Raw genomic sequence first — 23,872 nt, forward strand, 5'->3', positions numbered from 1 at the left:
AGGAGCAAACACTTCTAAGGTTATTTGAGAGCATCCTGTTCAACCACTACACCATTTGTGTGGAATTAATAAGTGCTGCATAGGAATGGAATGGAATTCTTTCATCCACTTATTAAAAATACAAATTTTATTGTAAAAAGAACAGGAAAAATAACTTTCATTGTCTTCAAGGACACCTAAAGTCTTCTCCCAATGACAGCTATATTAGATACAGTTTAAATGTCACTTTTATTCTCAGCATGCATTATCCACTGCTAGTCATCCCGTAAAAAACACTTAACACACATACAGTGTGAATTGAAAGAAAAATTGCCTCGTTTTAGAAGGCTCCATTTCAAAGCTCAAGGATACATTAAACTAATTTCAGATCACATTAGTATAGCTAGATATGTCAGAAAACAAACTCTCTGTAACAACAGAATGTACTTTTCTACATGCACTATACTTAAAATATACAATCTATTCCTCATGCCAAAAGAATGTCTTATTTCACAACATGAATGTCTTTGTTCTAACCAGCAATATGCCAAACTGTGTAAAAGATTATAAGGACTAAAGAGATATTAGGCAACATTTCAACACTGGTGACTTAAGAAAAAGAACACCTACTCCTGACATGTAGAAAAGACGTCCCCATGCCCTATCCCCTGCTCCCGAGGAATCTATGACAGAAATAACCGTTTTGGAATCCATACTTACATTTGCTTGAACAATAACAAAATAACGTGTCTTTTCTTCATAATTTAGTCTCTCCCGTAAAACTACTGCTCCAGACAAAGTGAGAGGAATGTCAAAGGTCCTATTGGATGTCTGCAAAAGCCAAAACAACAAAAATAAGAATTCATATGCTGTATTTTAATGTTAAATAATGCAGACAGCTTACAATGGATACCTATATGTATGATAATCAAGGATATATTAGGGAAGTGATTAATTTGTCTGATCAGTTCTTTGTACATTTTTATTTGATCAAGCGGGTTTCATATGGACCCCACAATAAAGATTCTGTAGGTAACTTGGCACCAGAATCTTTTTCATGTATTATTACTTCCATTCATAAAATGTCATGAGATACTTGTGAGCAGAGACTTGGGAACACTGGTCTTTCTTATATTTCCTTTTCACAAGTCTTGAATCATTGATGGACACTGCAGATAGGGTAGTTCAAAACAACTTTTTTCTGTTTATCAAAACATATTCATGTTCTTTGACTTCTTCCTGTTGTCCTTTCCTATATTCAAGGAAGCTTTCCTGCTGCTCAGAAAGTACTTTCAAGTATCAGAGACTTTAATAATGATAATAAAAAAAAGATTCATAGCCTCATCGACTTTAAGGCCAGATGGACAATCATGATCACCTAGTCTGACCTCCTGCACATCACAGGACACAGAATCTTACCCATCCACTCCTGCAATAGACCCATAATTTTGGCGGAGTTACTGAAGTCCTCAGATCATGATTTAAAGACTTCAAGTTAAAGAGAATTCACCATTTATTCTAGTTTAAATCAGCAAGTGACCCATGCCACAGGGGAAAGAGAAAAACTACCCTCTCCCCCCGCCCCCCCCCCCATTTTCCAATTTTGTGGGGAGATGCAAAAAGTTAAAAAATAAGAGTAGAGTAGAGACCCCCATTTAGACCTCCATTCAGAAACGCATTTAAGCACATGCTTAAATCCAACTGGGTCTTTTGCTGGATAGAGATGGAGTTATTCATATGATTAAAGTTAAGCAGTGCCTTACTTATTTTGCACCTTATTTAAATCAAAGGTGAAATTCTATTTCCACTATATTTCCACTTATTTAGATAGACCGATTCCATTTTACAGTACTGAAACTACCATGTTTCATAAGACTAAAACTGATTTACTTTGACGGCCCATTTTGAAAGAAGATAATCTAGAAGTTGAAACATAGGATTAGAGACAATTGATCAAGACCATGTTCTCAGTTCTGTCAGTGACTGTCTCTATAACATTGAGAATCTTTCTGTGCCTCGGTTTTCCTATCTGTAAAATGGAGATATTTATTTAATTTACAGGTATGTTGTGGAGATAATGTTTATAAAATACTTTAAGATACATCCATGAAAGGCTTTGTAAAAGAACAAAGTATTTTCTTTCCTTAAACAGACTATTATGGCAAGTTTTTTTCCTCTAATGATGAATAATTCAGGGTTGAAAATGTTTGTTTAAATTGTGACTGATTTTTCAGTAAACAAGTGGTACACATTACAAGTTGGCCATGTTATAGATAGCAGTTGTTTGCTGATCTGTTTACTTTTAATTTGACAGTTATGTCTTTTTGGACAAAAATAAGCATAATCAGTGTTGGAGAGACAAACTGAAAAAAAAATCTACTGAAATGCAAACACTTCATATGGAAGCAGAAGAAAAACTAAAGTAGAGCCAGTGAGATAGCAAGAGCAAAGAAGAATAATTTAGATATCCCTCAAGGCAAGAAGAACTTTAAAATGGTAAAACTGTCATTGAAAGTTAAATTTTAGTTTTACCAACCTCAGCAGTGTCTTTTCAGATTGAAGGCAGGTGTAGATTTTGAGTGAAGTAAGCTTTTTTTTTTTTTTGCTTCAGATGTTTCAGTTTAAAAAAAAATCCACTTTAGCTTAAAAACTATCATGGTTATATGTTCTTTACCCAGCACTAAGAAATAGGCTACTGGGTTTTCATAATAAGTACTCTAATATAAAACTAAAACTACAGCATTTAAAAAAAAACCCACACAAATCAAGCACATTGCTATATGACACCACTTCGGGAATGACTGCTTTAGCATTTAATGCATTCAAATAATAAGGCAACGATGCTTGTGCAATAATGTGCCATAATGCAATGCTGTGTTTATTTTAAACAAATAAAATATTAAAAGATAAAACAAACAGATTCTAAATGGCAAATATTAGAAGCCATGAAAAAAATATATATATGTAACCCAGACAGAGTTCCTGGAGGCACACTTTTAAAAAAAAAGTCATATAAACTTAGCCCAAATATAGTAGTACTACTAAAGTGATGCAATGTCATGGGAGGCAGTAGAGGTGTTGGGTTATAGGTGGTTTGTGGCATGATGGTTTTCCTACAGGTGAAGTGTGCATCTCTGTGTTGAGGAGTAAAAGGTATGCCATGTCAGATGCCTTAATTTATCACTTTCTTGCTTTTGTGTAAGGTTTGTTATGTATAGAGGAACCTTAACTCACATACAACATAGTGCTTTGTGCCTAATATATGTAAAACATTTTAGTTAAATGAGTTTTGGTAAAATATTTTCTGTGAATTGACCCAGCACAGGAGGGGAGATGTGGACTGATTTCATGTATGGATCTCTATTCAGAAAACATGAAATGGGCCTATAGTTCTGCCATAGATGGGTGAGGTCCTGCTAACATTTGCTGCTGTGGAATGGAATGTTGTAAGGATGAAGTAGTATGGGAGACCAATCAGAGTAGGGGTTGGGATGGGACAAGTGCACAGAGATGAAAGGGTTGGATCAGGAGTGCTAATGTGCATGGAGAGTGCAATAGGGGGGAAAAAACACCAGATTCCTAGTTGGTGTAAATCAGTATCACTCCATTGAAGTAAATGGAGCTACAACACTTTATACCAGTTGATGATATGCCCCCAAAATGTAAGAGACTGTGCAGGGGAATGTTCAGCAGTTGTGAAGATGGGCAGGCTGCCAGGTTGAACTGGCATCAACCACTGGTGATAATGGAGTGGGAAAGGGAGAAACCTGATGTTGCTGATGGAGTTGGGAGGAGAGGGGACAGGAGTTCTGAAAAGTCTGAGAGGTAGTCAGAATGGAGGCTAGGAAGGGAGCAAATAGAAGTACAAAGAGAGTTGTCAAGCAAGTGGCCTACTGATAATGAAGTAGATTATACAGGGTGAGTACCAATTTAAACATAATACTGCTTGAATGAGGGGGTAGCTGGTGTTTATAGGCATAGCTCCACCAATGGACCAGTAATGCACAGATGGGTGAGAGCTGTACAGCAACTAGGCAAATGGGTCAGAACCAAGAAGGGGCTGGTGACTGATGGGTTGGAATGGGATATTAAATAGCTAAAAGAGACAAGGAGTCCAATCAGGAGTTAGGAAGGGTTCAAGGCTATGTGTATGGACTGAAAGGAAGGAGGAAAGTTAAAGAGAAAATTGGAGAATCTCTTAAAATCATGAGTAGTAGGTAAGTTGCTCTGAATTTCAACTTTGAACAACAATTTCTAAGCCCTTTTTGCACACCATAACTCTGAAGCCCAATGAACATCATGCTGGTTGAAGGCAATTGTAGCATTAGCTTCTGCAGTTTTGTGCATGATCACACACTCCAATTTTCTCCATTGTACTCAACAATGCAAGAAAGTCACTGGAAATTGGTTCTCCACTTCAGCAGTAGGAGCAGCAGTTGCAACATTTAGATGTGTGGTAAGTGCTTCTGGGTTTCTGCTGTCTGGCAGTTTTCTACTCAGTAGAGAGAGCCAGCAGCTTTTGCCTCAATATTTTTTTTAAAGGAATTTGCTAATATATGGCAGAGACGTTGTGAATTAAGTAAATAACTGCAAACATCTGTGATTACTGTACAGTATCATAACGTAAATGCATATGCCACTTCTAATCCATGAGTGAGATTTCCATGGTGGCTCTGGGCCCTTTACCTGAGAGATAAAGTGCCAGAGCAGCATAAAGGGACCCTAATAGAACCAGATTCAGATGGGTGAAAAACAGGAACTGAGGAAGACATCCAGGCTTCAAGGAACCCCTGGCAAGTCCTGGGATAAGGGATGTGCTAGGTCTGGGGACAGGAAGGGTGTGCCTCAGGGGGTCTGGAGCATGCAGCACTGTGGAGATTCTGGCAATACTGCTGCGCAAAGAAAGCTGGAGACAGACTTTCCTGAGGAATTGTCTAATATTAGGCCAGGGCTGCTCTGGCCCCGAAAGCAGACGAGGTTCATATGGGTTCACAGCTGCTGCCCTGTGCTGACAGTTCTGTACTGGGCCTCTTAGGGTATGTCTACACAGCAAAGAAAAACCTGTGATTGGCCCATGCCAGCCAACCCAGGCTTGCCAGGCTCAGTCTGCGGGGCTTTTTCATTGCTTTATAGACTTCCAGAGATGGGCTGGAGTCCAGGCTCTAGGACCCTGCAAGGTGGGAGGGTCCCAGAGCTGAAGGTTCAACCCAATACCATCCTTTTACTGGGTAGAAAGATGTTCTAGTTACAAAAGGTGACAATACGAATATTGACAAATCTAATGGATATAACCCCTGACTCTTTATACAAAAAGAAGGTCTTAAGAAGTTCTCATCAGAAGTATCTAAACATTGGAGCTTTGTTGAATGAGCACCTAGTGTGACAACTTTTAATGTTTAATTAGACAGGCAGACAATGCAAATTTGTGCATCTTTTCAGTAGAGGTTAATATCTACCTACCTATCAGTTTTTCATTGCCACCAAATTTGTCCTTATTTTTGGTGTGCAACTTTATCAGGACTATGGGCATCTTCTTTGAGTATTTTGTGCTACATCTTAATTCACAATCTATCCTATGCAAGGGGAAACACATAGCTGTTTGTAGTATGTCACTTGGGGCAGCTACAAGGATGCTGCACTTGCTGGGGGGAGAGCCAACGCTCAGTCTAATCCCTCCCTCCCATCTGTGTGGAGGTCACAAGAAAGCAGTGGCTTTGCAGAGTCTGCTTTTGCCTCTTGTGCTTACAGGTTGCCCACGAAAGAGTGTAGAGGGGTGGCCTTACACCTCCATACTCACTTTTGTGGCTGCATAGTGCTGGTGATGATCTAGCCCAGTGGTTCCCAAATTTTACTGGTTCATATACCACCCTCTTAAAAAAATTGTTGTGAAGTGAATGGATGGAATATCAGCTTGTGTACCATGGGTTTTAAACAGTCTCAGCCTTTATAATTAAGCAGCATGCCTTGAGAGTGAAAAAATGTTAGATTATATTTCTCATTTTTTGTATGCTACTACCATTAGTTAAATTAAAGCAGTCTCCATGAAAAGGGATAAAACCACAGAAAAAATATTTACAAGTCTCAAACCAATAAAAGGCTATATAGAAAATACACAAAAATAGAAACTAATAATTAATTTAGAGTTAAAAAAGTAAGAGGGTATATTGAAAAATTAACCAACGAAAATGTTTATTTAAAAATGATAATCATGTTCTTAGATAAAAATCAGGCCCTGATTTTCATTGGGGCTGCCACACACACAACTGCTTGTACATTTCCAGTACCAACATCTCCATGAAGAGTTTACAGAAGAACTGGTTAAATAATATGTGGTAAATTATTTGTTCAACAAATGCAAGGCCACTTTTACATAAATTACACTGCTCTACAGCCAAAATGCTTCTGAAATAAACGTAGTCAAACTTTACTAATTCTGGATCACTGAGAACGAAAATGATGCTTAAAATTGTCGATTGGCTCTAGTTGTCAAGATATGCTATTGGGTCAGTATATACGACCCTTGACTTGGGAATGGCGGAGGATAAGTGAGTTATAAAGGGAAGGGATCTCAATTTAAACCAGAAATGACTAAAATACATCTTTGACTGGATCTATGAATAAATCTATGACTGGGTTTGGACAGTATTTGCTTTTTAGGCAAAACAATGAATGATGCAATCTGAAGCTGGTATTGCATCATACATGATATGAATTGCATCATGTTATTCCTAGAAGTCATGGATGATGCAATCATAACGAAGCTTACATCACTCTGCTGAACAAATTGCCCTATATCAGCTCTAGAAATCATACAGTGTCATGCGCTCTTATTTGTCAGTGTTTGATTTTGCAAAGGGACACATTTCTGTTTAGCCAAAGTGAGCAGAGATGCCTCATACTTGTGTGAACAGTGGAGATAACTTCTGCTATGTTTGTGGTGAAGTGACTTTTGCATCACAAAAGCGCAGTATAACCACTATGGTTAAGAAAGCCTATCACCTTTATTTTGGCTGCAAAATTGGAGATCAGGACAAGAGGTGGGCCCCACACATATGCTGCAACACTTGTGCAACAAATCTTCGCCAGTGGTTGAACAGGAAAAGGAAATCTATGCCTTTTGCAGTGCCAATGATTTGGAGAGCGCCAACAGATCATACCAGCAATTGTTACTTCTGCATGGTGCCTCCAGTTGGGAAAGGTGTGTCAAAGAAGAAAAAGTGGACTGTGCATTATCCAAACATTTCATCAGCTATACGCCCAGTACCCCATGGAGAAGGACTGCCGGTTCCTGATGCACCAGAATCATTCTCACTTGAGTCAGACGAGGAAGAGGAAGAGGATGAAACTTCTGGTCCTGAACCATCAATGTCACAGGACCCACATTTTCTCCCATCCTCCTTCTCTGAACCACACCTCATAACACAAGGTGAACTGAATGACCTTGTCAGGGATTTGGAACTACCCTAGAGTAAGGCAGAGCTGTTGGGCTCCAGACTACAGCAGTGGAATCTCCTGGCAGGTGATGTTAGGGTTTCCATGTTCCGTGACCGTCAAAAGGATCTTGTCCCATTCTTCTTCATGGAAGGTGATCTTGTAGCCTGCAACAACATCGATGGTGTGATGGCAGCCCTCAACATCGTTCACGATCCAGATGATGGAGACTGTTCATTGATTCATCGAAGACGAGTCTTAAAGCTGTTTTACTGCATAATGGCAATGTTTTGCCATCAATTCCAGTTGGTCATGCAGTCCATATGAAGGAAACCTATGACAACATGAAACAACTTTTGAGGTGCATAAACTATGACCAACATCAGTGGCAGCTTTGTGGCGATTTGAAGGTTGTTGCTCTCTTGCTTGGTCTGCAGACTGGATACACACAGTACTGCTGTTTTCTCTGCAAATGGGATAGTCGTGCAAGAGATTCCCACTCCATCAAGAAAGATTGGCCACTCCGACAGTCATTGGAGCCTGGCAGGAAAAGTGTTCAGCATCCACCACTTGTTGAATCAAGGAAGATTTTGTTACCACCCTTACACATCAAGCTGGGTCTGATGAAGAACTTTGTCAAGGCCATTGACAAAACACAAGCAGCTTTCAAGTACCTCCATGGAAAATTTCCAAGGTTAAGTGAAGCTAAGATAAAGGAAGGTGTCTTTGTTGGTCCTCAGATTCGTGAACTTCTTCGAGATGATGCATTTGACCATGCACTGCATGGCAAGGAAAAGACGGCATGGAAAGCCTTCCAGTTAGTGGCAATAAATTTTCTCGGAAACAACAAGGCAGACAACTACAGGTTGTTGGTGGAAAACCTCCTCAAGGCATACAAAAGCCTTGGTTGCAACATGTCACTAAAGATACATTTTTTGCACTCTCATCTAGATTTTTTTCCACCGAACTGCGGAGCAGTGAGCGACGAGCACGGCGAGCGATTTCACCAGGACACTGCAACAATGGAGAAATGCTATCAGGGCAAATGGAGCCCATCAATGCTTGCAGACTATTGCTGGACAGTGACAAGAGATGCTCCATTTAATGAATACAAGAGACAAGCCAAGAAGCGCCGAGTAGACACTGAATAGGACTAAACTATGTACATAATAGTTTCTTGCCTTTTGTTTCATAATAAATTTTATTTATCTAACCCTTTTGCTGATTTTTAAAGTGTTACATAAACAGGACAGGTGAAATATTATCATGTAAAGCAACCATAAACACATGAAAAGACCTAGGTTTACAATTTATGATTAAAACTCTACTATCTACACAATATACATAGACATACAATGTAAAAACTTAAATATCTTAGAAACAGTAGCCCATCAGTTGTTTTAATTGTCATATTTGAATTCAGCACATCAAAATACATAATAAATAGCACATTTTATCTCTGAAGCAGACGACTTCTCAAAAATTGTAGACCAGTGTTATTTGCCTAATATTTTTTTCCAATCTAAACTATGAGAATTTCACAAAAATTGTAAATTGTTTTGTTTTTGTTTTTCAGCTATGATTTGTCTTACTAATTTTAATATCTACTGAACAAGCACCGGTGAGTTCATGCATAATACTCATTCACACAACTGGAGGATAAAAATCAGGCCCATATAATCAGTTTATTTTACCTTCACTCTGGCCCAGATTCTCCCCTATGCTTGAACTATTTTACATGGCTTACTATGGACACAGACCCTAAAACTCTGATGGTGTAGAGCTGGTGGAAGGATAGGGCCTCGGCTTCTCTGCACCTCAGAAATCTTCAGCTGCCTTATGAGCATCTTGGGAATGCTGGGAGTTGGTATAATTTGCATCAGCTTCTAAGCTAGCCTAAATCATGCTAGAGGACTAGACCAGCACACAGCCTGCTCAGGAATGAATAAGCACAAGGATGACTTGAGGCCTTCTTTATATATTTCCTGCTACACTGTGCTGTTCACTCCTTAGTTGAAATTGATGATCTGGGTGTCATTAGAATCAGAGATACAAATGTGCAACTATACACTTCCTGAAGGAAAAGCAAATAATTTTATCAAAGCCCCCAGCTCAATTACCATCTGAGCTTTCCTTCCACTTCAAGCAACACACTCACCAGGAAGTCTTCTAGAATATGCATCCTGTAAATTCACTTGGCAACTGGCATGCAACCAGCATAACATTCTCTAGCACATACGCAACAGTTGGACTCAACTAGCAAAGTTTCTGGGTTAGTTGGGTTTAATTTAATAAAATTAGCCAACATCCATAACCTGATATTGAATAAGCAGTTAGAGTAGAAATGTACGCCTGATAATTAGATGGAATTCCTAGCTTTTACTGGATATCATCCAAATAACAGTGAAAACACATAGCATACTCCCTAAAAATTATCAGCTATTAGTCACATGAATGCAATAAAACTATCCTATCATACATCCAGGAGGCACAACACAGGACAAACAAGTAAGTGAAGAATTAAATTGACCCATGGTAACAGTTGTTGACAAAAGCTCTACATAGGACTCAAACCAAGACAAAGTAGGATCTGACAGTCCAATAATAGATTGGAAATATGACACAAGAACATCATATTCAATAAGGTGGAATACTACTGAAGGGTCTAACAAAACTAAAAGTGATAAAGAAATTGAAATGGCAGAAATCTATAAATCACTATCCCATTTGACCAAAAAAATTTCTCTGCTGTGGTGAGCCCTAAAACCTGGAATGTTTCATGCAAGCCAAATTGAATAAGAATTTTGCACCTTAATTACATGACTTTTACAATCACTTAAGAATAAAAAGAATCCAAACAAAAATTAGACTCATCCATAGCTGTTGAGGAAGGTTTCTTCAGAAAAGAAATCACCGAAGCTTGTTTAATATTAAATCATTTATCCTAAATTATGGTGCCATGAGAGGTAAGCACTTCTTTGGCAGCCAACCAGAAAATGGATCCAAAACATACATTATTCTTAAACCTCATACCACAACTAAAATATCAGATACAAAATCCTTATTAATGTCACTCAAAGTTCCTGGGGAGCAAGTGCCAAAGACAGAGGAGAGTAATTAGGAAGTTGACTCAATACACAGTTTACTTGCAATGTCTGGAGATTATTTATGAAATAATTGCAGACTTTATTGCAGATGTGCATAGAAGGCTACTTACCACCAGAAGGCCCTTTTTATTCCTTTTAAGGCACATTCAAGGGAAGATGTTATTGCGTAGGCCTTTCAAATTAAAATGTTACATTTCTATGGCAGTTTTCCTAGGACCATTAGCCCCGTGTTTAATTTACTTTTCAGTTTAATCTAATCAGTATCAACCGCTATAGTATGTTTTTAACTAGGGTGACCAGACAGCAAATGTGAAAAATCGGGACCGGGGGTGAGGGGGTAATAGGAGCCTATATAAGAAAAAGACCCAAAAATCGGGACTGTCCCTATAAAATCGGGACATCTGGTCACCCTATTTTTAACTGCAGACATAAAGTGGACAAAATTGACATAAATTGTTGTGTAATGAAAGACCAAGAGTGTCTAAATGGTCTACAGTGATTTTGTATCAGGAAATCAGGACCTGGATGTAAATGAGTAGTTTTATATATGTTAAAATATACCTATACTGCAAACAAGTTCCCACCTCCACATTGGCTCTGCCATCACAGACCCCTATATACTCTTGTTACTTGCCTGACACAGCACTTTGCACAAAATTATAGTGCATCATATATATTACATATATTATTCAATTTTCAAGTAAACTTTGTAGAATTATGATGATATTGGAAACTGTCATAGAAATACTACATTTTGTTGTGAAAAAGTTACATCTACAGAAGTAATCCTTTAATCCCGTGAGGTAGATGTGAGTTGCGTGTGTGTTAACTGCAGGAGCAGGATAACACCTCTGGACTATCCCCAACATTTCTTTAATTATAGTTACACAAACTCAGCACAAATGTTATGATGGCATAACCTCGTATTCTAATCCACCAGATAATACTCGTAGCAGGATTTTCAAAAGTCAAAAAAAACATTCAAATGAGCCTCAGATTAGTGCAACAGCAGCTCCACTTTAGAACTCCAATTTAACTGAATTCTAGAGTGGGATTATTGAAAATGCATAAAGTGACTTTGAAAGTCAGTGTAATTTGTGTTCCTAAATCACATACGCAGTTTTGAAAATTCCACCCCTTGTCTTTATCGGTAGTTGGTAGGGCCTTACCAAATTCATGGACCATTTTGGTCAATTTCACAGTCATAGGATTTTAAAAATCATAAATTTCACGATTTCAACTATTTAAATCTGAAATTTCATAGTGTTGTAATTGTAGGGATCCTGACCCAAAAAGGAGTTTCAGGGGGTTGCAAGGTTACTGTAGGGGGGCTTGTAGTACTGCTACCCTTACTTCTGTGCTGCTACTGGCACTGCCTTCAGAGCTTGGCAGCTGGAGAATGGCAGCTGCTGGTGTGGTATTGCCACTCTTACTTCTGTGCTGTTGCCTGCAGAGCTGGGCCCTCAGTCAGCAGCCGCCACTCTCCAGCCACCCAGCTCTGAAGGCAGCAGTGCAGAAGTAAGGGTGGTGTGCTATGGTGTTGCCACCCTTACTTCTGCACAGCTGCTGGCGGGAGGCTGCCTTTAGAGCCGGGCAAACAATGGTGAAATACCCTGGGTTAGCAACTGGGACATCTGGGTGGCTAGAGCACTTAGTTAGGATAGTTCATGTACACTGACACTGAATGAAAAGTGTGTAATTAAAAAAGGCACTAACAATGGCTGGTTATAGGGGAAGTCGAGGATATTATTGTAATAGAGCATTATTATTATATTGTTTAAAAATATGACAAGCAATAGGCCAAACTCTGGGCCATCTAGCAAGGCACGATGTGGGCACAAGAGGACTCCAAGCTACCTCTTCATGCTCTTGGACTGGCTATCTGTATCACAAGTAGCAGCCCTGGAAGAGAAGCAGGCTTTACAATGTCAAGATGTTCCACTCCCACCGCAGAGGGTGGAAGGGAGTGGGACAAAAGGAGCCAAGACGTTGAAGCTTTGGCTAGACCCAATGCAGTACTGTCTCCATGAAGCAGCAAGGGAACCTGGAGGGAGATTGTGACTTTCAGCTGCTCTGGGACAGTACAGCAGTATACTTCCTCTTGCTTGGGGCTCAGGGCAAAGCCATGATTCAGTCTAATACATACATACTACTACTACTACTGATAAATAGAACTAACAAGAGATGTGTCAATCAGAACCCAAATCATTTTGCTTGCATACTGTATCCCTTTCCCTTTATTTTTATCTTTTTAGATTGTAAACTCTGTCTTCCTCAGTGTTTGTACAATGCTTAGCGCAATGAGACTCCAGTCCTAATTGGACTCTTTGGGTAGTACACCGTCTCAGTAAGAACAAACAACAACATTTTAGTACTAACTATGTAATCCTCAGGTTTTTTTCACTTGAAAAATGCATTTATTTTTGCTTCTTTTTTACTGTTACTTTCAGAAGTCAAAATTTAATTGTCTGTAGTTGAACTGAAAGGTTTCTCATGAGATCTAAAATGTAGCGTAATAGTTACAGATAAATGGTTCCAACAGTCTGAAAGCGACAGAAGTTGGTGCTTTCCTGTGAGTTTTGTTTTTGTATACTGTCCCCAGTTAATTTTCTTGACACAAAAATCAGATATAAAATGTATTTTTCAGAGAAATTATGACTCATTTTTCCTATTTCTATTCTCTAGAAAATTATAGGGATTCTAAAATATTACAAAATGAATAGAGCCTGCCCGAGGGGAAACTCTTCAAAATTGCTATGGCCTGCTGAACTCCACTCTAGAAATCCTAGAAATAAGCATCTCGTGAATGCAGTTTTAATCTTTTCGAGCTGAAGTAGAAGCTAATGGAAACCACACATTGCATTATTAGTCCAGCTTTGAGACTGCTACAAAGGACAAATTAGCAGACAGACATTCTCTTCATCAGGTTATAGCATCTACAATGCAGAAAATATAAATTAACTCTATATTTGTACAGAGCAGGAGAGAATCTACAGAATATCCATATACATTATCACACTGACTTTACTAACAACAGAACAGTGTGTCTAGTAGAGCAGACTATTGTTATCTCTGATTAATACCCCTCCTCCAACAATGATCAATATGGGCTACTTCAGGGGATGGTGAAAACACTCAGTTTATGATCCTAACCAGTTGTGCAGTGTTGGAGTTGGCACAGGGTGGATTATTTTCTTACTCCCATCACATGACTGGTGAATATGAAGCTACTATGTAAAAATCTAAGAATATTGATCTGTAATAATTTTATGAATATGTTATATGACCTGGTCAGTGAGAACTATATAGCAAATGCGTTATTAGTTATTGAATTATTAGTCTTTCCTGCATAAATGTACTAGTCTAGATAAGTACGGGGGTTTTGAAAAATACAAGTGGAAAGACAACATAGTAACCCTGACCCTAGCACCTGCTGCAGCTGTGATGCAGAAGCATAGAATGCTGTCCTGGGGTGAGAGATGGCCATGAAGAGGGCAGCTCAAGATGAGGAGGGAGCTTATAATCCACCCGCAGGGGGCAGCTGGAAAAAGCTGTTAGAGAATGAGGAGGGAAGGAGAAGGATCTAGATGCTGAGCTAGTGGATGAACTGGAGGTAGGGTAGGAGGTGAGAGGGTAAAATTAACAAAGAGAAGAAAATAAGTAGGGGACTGGGAAGGGATAAGGAGGAAAAACAGGAAAGGTTTCAGATCAGGAGAAGCAGAAAAAAATGGAACAGGGTATGCGAGCAGACACTATTACAGAAGGGAAGTAGAAGGAAATAAAATTTCCAGATGTAGCACAGAGAGACAGAGAGAATGAATCAAGGAAAAAAACTGAAAGAAACTATAACTGGTGAAAAAGAGAATTAATCAAAAAGCGGTTAGATTAAAACAGATCCTAAGAAGAGTAAACGAGAAGCCCAAACACAAAGGACCTACAGTCAGTGACCAGAGAGAATGCGTATTTGAATACCTATTGACACAATACAGTTCAAAGGTGCCTAATGGACAAGTGAGGGCCATTAGGTTAAAAAAAATTGTGGATTGCAGAGATACGTTTGTAGAAGATTATAATTAAGAGACTCTCCCTCATAAGGGATAGTATTATGAAGACAAGAATTGGGAGATGTGTCCTGGAGGCAGGGGTTGAAAACACTGCATGGTTGTGTGAAGCAGTTCACCAGAAAAGCTCTCCAGTTTGTTTTTATTAAAGTTTTATTCCTTTCTCATTCACTGGTTTGTGTTTAATGAACCCCAAGATCATTATATTGTGTCAGAAGTACTGAATGAGAAGGAAACTGAAGTCATTTTGAAGTTAACTCTTGTGTTTGCAACTGAAAGCAGAGACAAAGGGAAGAACCAGAGAAGCATGTGAAGCATCAGACACAGAGGATTTTGCATGTATTTGGTGAGCACAATAGTAGCTTGACTAACTAAAGAAGGGGGAAAAAACCAGGAATGGATGTGTTGCAACCTCCATCCAGTCTGAAATTGTCAGGGAATGTTGCAGAGAACTGGAAAACATCCAGACAGAGATTTAAATTGTATTTAGCAACCACAGAGAAAAGGAGAAAAAATGATAAAGTGAAATCATTAATATTTTTGCATGTTGTTGGGGAGGAAGCATTGGATATTTATAACAACTTTAAGTTTGAAGAAGGTGAAAGCTTGAAGTTAAGTAAAATACTGACTAAATTTGAGGAACATTGCATGCCAAAAAATGAAACCTTTGAGAGAGACAATTATTGTACCTGCATCCAAAAAAACTGATGATACCACAGAGCAGTATGTCTCAGAATTAAGGAAACTCAGTAAAACCTGTGACTTTGGTGAACTGATAGAGTCTCTGGTCAGAGAAAGAATCATTAGTGGAATTAAACATTTGTTAAGAGAGAAACTGCTCTGTGAAGGAGATTTAACTTTAGAAAAAAGGTCTCCAAATATGCAAGACAGCAGAAACTGTGAAAGCATAAGCCAAAGAGCTGAATTCATCAGAAGGGGTTATCCAAGTACTAAGTACAAAAGAATATAGACAGAATAGATCAAATCAAAGAGTGGAACCACTCACTATGAAAGCCACTGCTGGGTGAAGACTGGATACAGACGGTCATGTGGAAGCTGTGGATCACAGCATGGCCCCAAACAGTGTGTTGCCTTTGGAAAACTCTGTCATAGATGTGGGAAAAATAATAATTTTGCAAAATGCTGCAGATCCCAAATGCAGAAAAGTCAAGTGTACTCGGTTAAACACAACCTGGTTGAGGAGTTTTTCATTGATGTACTGAGAACTAGCAAGCTTGATAAGAGGGACTGGATACTGCCTATGACAGTGAATGGAAAAAATATTTCATTGAAACTGGACACAGGAGCTCAGATTACTATTCTGTCTGGAAAAAAAAGATTATGAAAGACTAAAAATAAGACCCAAACTGGGACCAACATAAATAAAAGTAACTGGATATTCTGGAACAAATATACCAGTGAAGGGGCGTTGCAATGCTAGCAACAACCATAAAAACACCATGTACATCTCCCTTTTGTTGCAGTGCCAAAGGAGGTGACACCAATCGGCGGCCTGGCTGCATGTGAGAAACTCAGTCTGGTAAAATGGGTGCTCTCACTACAAGATCATATTGAACCTGGCTATGAGGCACTCTTTCAGGAATATCATTACCTGTTTCAAGGGTTGGGTTGCTTGTAGGGTGGATAAACCCTGGATAAACATGCAGGTCCCTCTGGTTATCCGTCCATGTAGAAAGGCCACTTACACTCCATGATAAACTCAAGGCTGAGCTTGCAAGGATGGAAACAATGCAAGTAATGCAAAAAATGTGTGAGTTCCGTTGTCATTGTGGAGAAAAGTAATGGCCAGCTACGCCTATACTAAGATCCCAGAGACCTCAACAAGGCTATAAAAAGAGAACATTTTAAACTGCCAACCAGAGAAGAGATTATGTCTCAATTTGCAAATAGCTCAATATTACAGTAAATTGGATACAGCCTACAGTTTTTGGCAGCTAAAATTAATTGAAGAAAGCTCAAAAATATGCACATTTAGTTTCCTCTTTGGAAGATACAGATTCTTACACTTACCCTTCGGCATAGCTTCTGCACTAGAAGTGTACCACAAAACCATACATATGATCTATGAACATATTAATAGTGTTGACACCTCAATGGATGACAACATCATCTGGGGCTCAACAAAAGGGAAGCATGATTGTAGACTTCATGAAGTCCTAGATGCAACTAGAGCTGAAAATCTCAAACTAAATAGGGAGAAATGTGTTTTAGGGATTACAGAACTGACATTTGTTGGGGACCTTATTTCCAACAATGGTGTAAAACCTGGTAAGAGGAATATTTCAGCTACTGAAATGATGCCACATCCCCAGTCAAATAAAGATGTCCAGCGTTTCCTGGGAATGGTTAATTATCTTGGAAAATGCATACCTAATCTATCTACCCAAGCAGTGGCTTTGAGAAAACACCTAGAGAATAAAAATGAATGGTATTGGGATGCAGAACAGGAGGAATCATGGGAAGGTTTAAAGTAACTGATACAAGAAACAGTGTTGAAGTTCTATGCACCAGGAAGGCCTATTAAAATTTCAGTAGATGCTTCACCATCTGGGTTAGGTGTAGTGATTTTACAGAAGCAGGAGGATTGTTGGCAACCACTGGCAGATGCATCCAAATAATTGACTGAGGCAGAAAGCAGATACGCACAGATTGAGAAGGAGTTTTTAGGAATATTGTTTGCCTGTGAGAGATTCAATCAGTATATTTATGGACAGACCGTGGAAGCTGAAATGGACTAAATGATTGTGCCTTCAGGATTCAAACAATAATGATAAAGCTGCAAAAGTATGCTTTTGTTGTGACCTACACACCCGGTAAATTCATGTTCACTGCCTATGCATTTTCCACAGCAGTGGCTGCCACGAAACCAGAGAAGACTTTAGAGACAGAGATGCAAGCCTAGGTAGATCTGATCGTAAAGTCAATTCCCATAGCTAACAGGAAACTGCAACAAATAAGAGAGGAAATGGAGAAAGATGAATCACCGGGAATCTTTAATGAAGTGATAATTAAAGGGTTTCCTGAAGAAATGAGCAGTTGCTGTTCAAATATAAGAGACTGTTGGAACTGGAGACATGAATTTACTATGATAGATGAGTGATTTTCAAAGGAGGTAAGGTTGTAATTCCAATGAGCCTCCAAAAGGAAATGTTATAGAAGATCCACAAGAGTCATTTAGGAATTGCGAAGTGCAAACAATGAGCATGAGAGGTGTTGTATTGGCCGCGGATCAATTACAATGTTACTAATGTGGTAGGAAACTGCCTTTCATGCTTGAAATACAAGCCATACCAACAGGAAGAGCCACTGAGATCTCATCCAGTTCTATAAAAGCCTTATGAGAAGGCAGGCACTGACTTATTTACCTGGTAATCAAAGGACTATTATTCTCTGTATCCAGAAATCTGCACACTGCACAGTACTAATAGTAAGTCAGTGATAGCTGGCATGAAGGGAATCTTCTCCAGGCATGGAATTCCAGATAAAGGTTTTAGCCCTAATGGGCTGCAATTTTCTAGTGCAAATTTTAGTCAATTTGCCATAGATTTCAATTTTCATCATAAAACATTAAGTCCAAATTGCCCTCAATCAAATGGACTTGTGGAAAGGTCTATACAGACCGTAAAGAACCTTATGAAAAAGACTTTTGACAGTGGGGGTGATTTGTAAAAAGTGTTACTGATTTACCAAAGTACACCCCTGGAGAATGGCTTTTTCTCCAGCTCAGCTGTTAATAGGAAGAAGGATCACATCTAATTTAACAGTTACTGATAACTTGCTGAAATCCCATAACAATGAAACCATACGGAAGATGAAAGAAAATCAAAAGTGGAAGCAGAAATATTATTTTGACAAAAGGGACATGATCTCCCATCTCTTAATCCAGGTGATAGTGTGCCTGAGGAATCACACCTCTAATACTTGGGGCCAAAGGGGTACCATTAAAGAACAACTGATTCCAAGCTTTTACGTAGACCAGACAGACCAGGGGGACACAGTTAAATGCAATAAAAGCGATCTACGAGTAAACCCAGAAAGTTTGAACACAGTAATAGAAGATGTGGACTCTAGCATTTCCCATCAAACTGATCCTTTATCGACACAAAAAAGAGAAAGTGCCAAGGAACAAGAGAACAACTCAGACTCTAATGAAAGGCTGACACTGAGAAGATCAGAGTGGGAGATTAAACATTCTGGAAGACTCAGAGAGATTTGCCAACCTGCCTGTAGAAGAGGGATTTGAGGAAAGTGAGTGGTAAATACTCACTTGAGTGATGTGCTGGTAACCTCTCCTCTCCAGGTAGTTGACACATTGGGTTTATGGAAATATACTACATGGGTTGAAAATGTAATGCATGTGTTATTACATAGTTGTTAGCTGTTTATATACACCTCTACCCCGATAGAACGTGACCTGATATAACACGAATTCGGATATAACGCAGTAAAGCAGCGGGGAGCCCCGGGCCTGTTAAAGCGCCGTACCGGACCGAACTGGATACAACGTGGTCTCACCTATAAGGCGGTGAGATTTTTTGGCTCCCGAGGACCGCGTTATATCGGGGTAGAGGTGTATATGCATATAAGAGTTAATTTGTTTTTCTTTAATAGGGAAGATGCAGAGATATGTTTGAGGAAGATTATAATTTAGAGCCGCTCCCTCATAAGGGACAATATTATGAACGTAGGAATTGGGAGATGTCCCCTGGAGGGTTTGGGAACACCGCATGGCTGTGTGCAACAGTTCAGCAGAGATGCTCTTCAATTTGTTTTATTACTTTCTCATTCACTGGTTTGTTATTTAATGAACCCCAAGATTGTTACATGGATAAACTCTGTAAAAAGAGGTACAGCCACAGAAATATCAAATCTCAGGAGTAATTTAAACCAAAGAGAAGCAAAGAACAGGACACCAAGAGTGGAGCTGGCCTTACACCAATTCTTCTCTGAAGTGACCCAGTATACTGTTGAGTAATCTCTTGTTCTTTTAACGATGCATTTGGTATTAACTGCACAGAGCAAGGAAGAGTAGCGTGTACAAGCTAACAAAAGTTAATGTTTTGGTAACTTATAGTTTATTATTATAAGTACTAAGTATTTGGTAGCATTCTATTTTATTTATCCTCCAGGGTACAATTTTTAAATTTTCCCTCATAATGTTCTAAAAATTTAAAATTATCCCATTTGTCTTGATTTGCCTCTGCCTCTCCTCACAGTTAGAGTTACACAGCCATTTTGTAAAATCTGTGAACACAGAGATCAAATAGAAACTAAACAGTTGAAAACAGTCTGGAGAGCAAGAGAGGAGAGGCGCAAGTCAGCTGTTCCTACAAAGAACAGCCTGACAAGGAAGAGAAAGACAGATCCTGTGGAAGTGCCTGAAAGTAACTGCAGCTTTCCCTGGTTTCCAGGGACTGTATGTCCCAGGGAAAGATAGACATGAATATAGACAGACTATTGTCTTAAGTATCTGTTTGTTTGTTTTTAATTCTTTATTTAGAACTGTCATAACTATAAAGGGAAGGGTAACAGCCCTCCTGTGTACAATACTATAAAATCCCTCCTGGCCAGAGACTCCAAAATCCTTTTACCTGTAAAGGGTTAAGAAGCTCAGGTAACCTGGCGGACACCTGACCCAAAGGACCAATAAGGGGACAAGATACTTTCAAATCTTGGTGGGGGGAAGGCTTTTGTTTGTGCTCTTTGTTTTGGGAGAGTTCGCTCTGCACTGAGCTGAGGATGGGAGTGCACTGAGCACAGGGCTGGGGGTGAAAGGTCTGGCCAGGAGCTAGAATGAGGGAGGGGGCTCAGGGTTGGAGCAGGAGGTTTGGATGTGGGGCACTTACCTGGGCAGCTCCCATTTGATGCGAGGGTTGCAGGTGGGAATGTGGGAGTGTGTGTGCAGGAGCTCCCGTTTGGTGCTCAGGGTGGGGGTCGGGATGTGGGGGGTGCAAGAGTCAGGGTAGAGGGCTGGGGGCATGTGAGGGGGTGCAGGTGTCAGGGCGGGAGGGGGCTGGGTATGTGTGGGGGTGCCAGAGTCAGGGCTGGGGTCATGGGGGGGGTGAAGGAGTCAAGCAGAGGGCTGGGTGTGTATGAGGGAGGTACAGGGCTCAGGGCAGGGATCTGGGGTGTGTGCGGGGGTGCAGGACTCAGGGCAGAGGGCTGTATGTGTGTGGGGGGGAGGTCAGGGCTCAAGGCAGAGGGCTGGGTGACTGCCCCCCTCAGAACCTCCAACCCCCCCGCTCCTTGTCCCCTGACTACCCCCTCCTGGGACCCCTGCCCTTAACTGCCCCCCAGGACCCCACCCCCTATCTAAGCTTCCCTGCTCCTTGTCCCCTGACTGCCCCCCTAGGGCCCTACCCCCTACCAGTCCCCTGACTGCCCCGACCCTTATCCACACCCCCACCCCCAGACAGACCCCCCCGGGACTCCCATGCCTATCCAACTACTCCCCACCCCCTGACAGGACCCCCGAACTCCTCCCGCTCCTTGTCCCCTGACCACCCCCTCCAGAGACCCCCCACCCTAACTGCCCCCCAGGACCCTCCTTGCTCCCTGCCCTGACTGCCCTGACACCTATCCACCCCCCAACCCCGACAGACCTCGGGACTCCCATACCCCATCCAACCCCCCTGCTCCCTGACTGCCCCCTCCAGAGACCCCTCCGCCCCTAACCACCCTGCCCGGGATCCCACCCCCATCCAACCCACCCTGCCCTCTGTCTCCTGACTGCCCCCACCCCTTATCCAACCCCCCCGGCCTCCTTACCATGAGGCTCCAAGCAGAGCCAGATACGCAGCCCCATGGGAGCGCGCAGCCCCGGCCCCCAGAGCGCTGCGCGCGCGGCGACAGGACTCCAGGGGAGAGGGGAAGGCCGGTGGCTTGCTGAGCTCGGACGGGTGCTCCGGCCTGGAAGCGCGGACCCCGCGGCTTGCCGCGCTGGGAGAGTGGGGCTATTTGCCCACCCCGTGCGCATGCCTATGTTTCTGCTCCCTGCCCCCGTGTGGGGAGCGGAGGGCAGAGGAAAGCGGGCCGGGCTGGGGCAATATTTTTAATGGCACGCTGGAGTCTTGCGTGCTGTCTTTGGCACGTGTGCCATAGGTTGCCGACCCCTGTGATAGACCTTTCAACAATAATTTGTATAATGTACTAATATGCTATAATGGCAACTTTCTCCTTTTATTTTTTTTTCCTTCAAGGTAAAATAATGATCATAATAGGGGAACTAGATGAAAATATTGACCATGTGTAAAATCACTTAATTTATGAATATTTCCAGTGGAATAATTCTGCACCATTTTCATGAAGGAAAAAAAATATATATTCCCAGACAAGTACTGTAGTGTAATATCTTTATCTTGAAAGTGCAACTTACAAATGTTGAATTATTATTTTTTACACAACTGTACTCAGAAATAAAATAATGTAAAACTTTAGAGCGCATAAGTCGAAGCGTGAAGGGGCATATGAATGTTTAGCATATCCTGCACATAAATACCATGCAATGCCGGCTTATAACAGTGCTATGTGAACACTTGCAGGTGACATTATAAATAAGATGCACGCAGGATTATCTCCTGTAAATGTAAATAAACGTGTTTGCCTTAGTAATTGGCGGAACAAGAAGTAGCACTGAGTGGACTTTTATGAGGTGAATTGAAAAATACCATTTCTTTTATTTATCGATAGGGAAAATATTTGTAATCAAAAATAATATAAAGTGAGCACTGTATACTTTTTATTCTGTGTTTTAATTGAAATCGATATATTTGAAAATGTAGAAAAACCATCCAAAAATATTTATAATACATTTAAATTGGTATTCTATTATTAACAGTGTGATTAAAACTGTGATTAATCATGATTTTTTTTAAAACCTAGTTAATTAGTTTGTATTAATTGCATGTATTAACTGCATTTAATTGAGAGCCCCAAATTTAAACAATATGAAGAATTTAGAGAAAAAGATTTGCAAATATCAGAATATTCCAGATCAGCTTTTACTGAAAGAAAAGGACCAGATCCTGATCCTAGATATGACCCCTTTGCACAGCTTCAATAGATGCAAAGGGGTCAGGACTGCTCTAAATTACAGTTGTGATGTAATACCCCCTAAAAGTATTATTATGCCAATTGGAAATTGGAGTGCAGTGAGGCAATGTCTCCTCTGCCCCCCAAAATCTCTTTATAACAAGGGGCCAGAAGGAGGTGGCACAGAGCCAGCAGTGGTCCTAGTCATTTTGCCACCCAGGGTGAAAAATCTTTTTGGCCCTTCCCTGCCCTCCTCATCAAAGCAAATGCTGGTACAGTCATTTGGCATTTCCTGAAAGATGATGAATTGACAATGTCCTACCCCCTACCCTCCAGAATTTTCCATGCTCAGAGCTGTCTAGGCTGGCTCTATGCCAGGTAGCAATTCTCTCATACCAGATGAATCCTCATGTCTGTTTAATGAACTTTTTACAAACTCTTTGTAAAGAAGAACAAAAATTATGCTCAAAGCACGAAGTCATAGGAATCATGGGGCTTCATTCAAATCTGATATGTGGAAGAGACATTATGCTTTAAGTAAATAGGGAAAAGGGAAAAGAGCTTAGTGGTTCTTGATAATAGCACAAATACAACTACTTTTAAGATCCAATTTACTGTAAATTAATGGACTTGCTCTACCTTGTGTGGCAAATTGCCGGCACTACTATGATGGGTCTCACGCTTTCTCTTCTTGGGGCGGGGGGGAGCGGTTCAGGGCACCATTTCTTGCCCCTGAACTGGGATATTAACTGCCCCACTAGTGTCCTAGAGGAGGGGAGTGGAGAGGGAGGGACCCGGGCCCGCCCTCTACTCCGGGTCCCAGCCCAGGGGCCCAAGGGACAGCGGTAAACCACTTGAACTAGCGGTTCCTTCCCCTGGGCTACTTCCCTCTCCTGCCCTTCAGCTTGTGGAGGCTTTCTGTCCTCCCTCTGCACAAGCCAGGTGTCCCTTTACCTAGGGTCTTGGTCTTCTTAGCCCACCACAGCACTTCTCCAAACTTTCCTCTGCTTCCCTCCAAACTGCTCTCTGCTCCAACACCAATCCACTCTGTTTCTACTCCTTCAAACTGTTCTCTGCTCCAACACCAATCCACTCTGCTTCAACTCCTCCAAACTGCTCTCTGCTCCAACTCCTTCCCCTGTCTGACTGAAGCAGGGGTTTTTTATCAGGTGACTGGTGTCAGGTGCTCTAATTGGCTTCAGGTGCTTTAATTAATTTATAGCAAACTTTCTTCCCTCTACA

The 23,872-nt window shown here is 40.8% G+C and overlaps 1 protein-coding gene across 1 annotated transcript in view; it reads right to left on the reverse strand.

The window, feature by feature from the left end:
* Positions 1-23,872, reverse strand: part of PCDH15 (protocadherin related 15) — an 812,634-nt gene that overhangs the window by 457,916 nt on the left and 330,846 nt on the right. Inside the window, exon 7 of the mRNA XM_026651074.1 lies at positions 700-810. Within this exon, the coding sequence (XP_026506859.1) occupies positions 700-810 (111 nt within the window). The remainder of the gene's footprint in view (positions 1-699; positions 811-23,872) is intronic.

The sequence above is a fragment of the Terrapene carolina genome, unplaced genomic scaffold, assembly GCF_002925995.2.
Source record: "Terrapene carolina triunguis isolate 2854851 unplaced genomic scaffold, T_m_triunguis-2.0 Scaffold95, whole genome shotgun sequence".
NCBI classification, from domain to species: domain Eukaryota; kingdom Metazoa; phylum Chordata; order Testudines; family Emydidae; genus Terrapene; species Terrapene triunguis.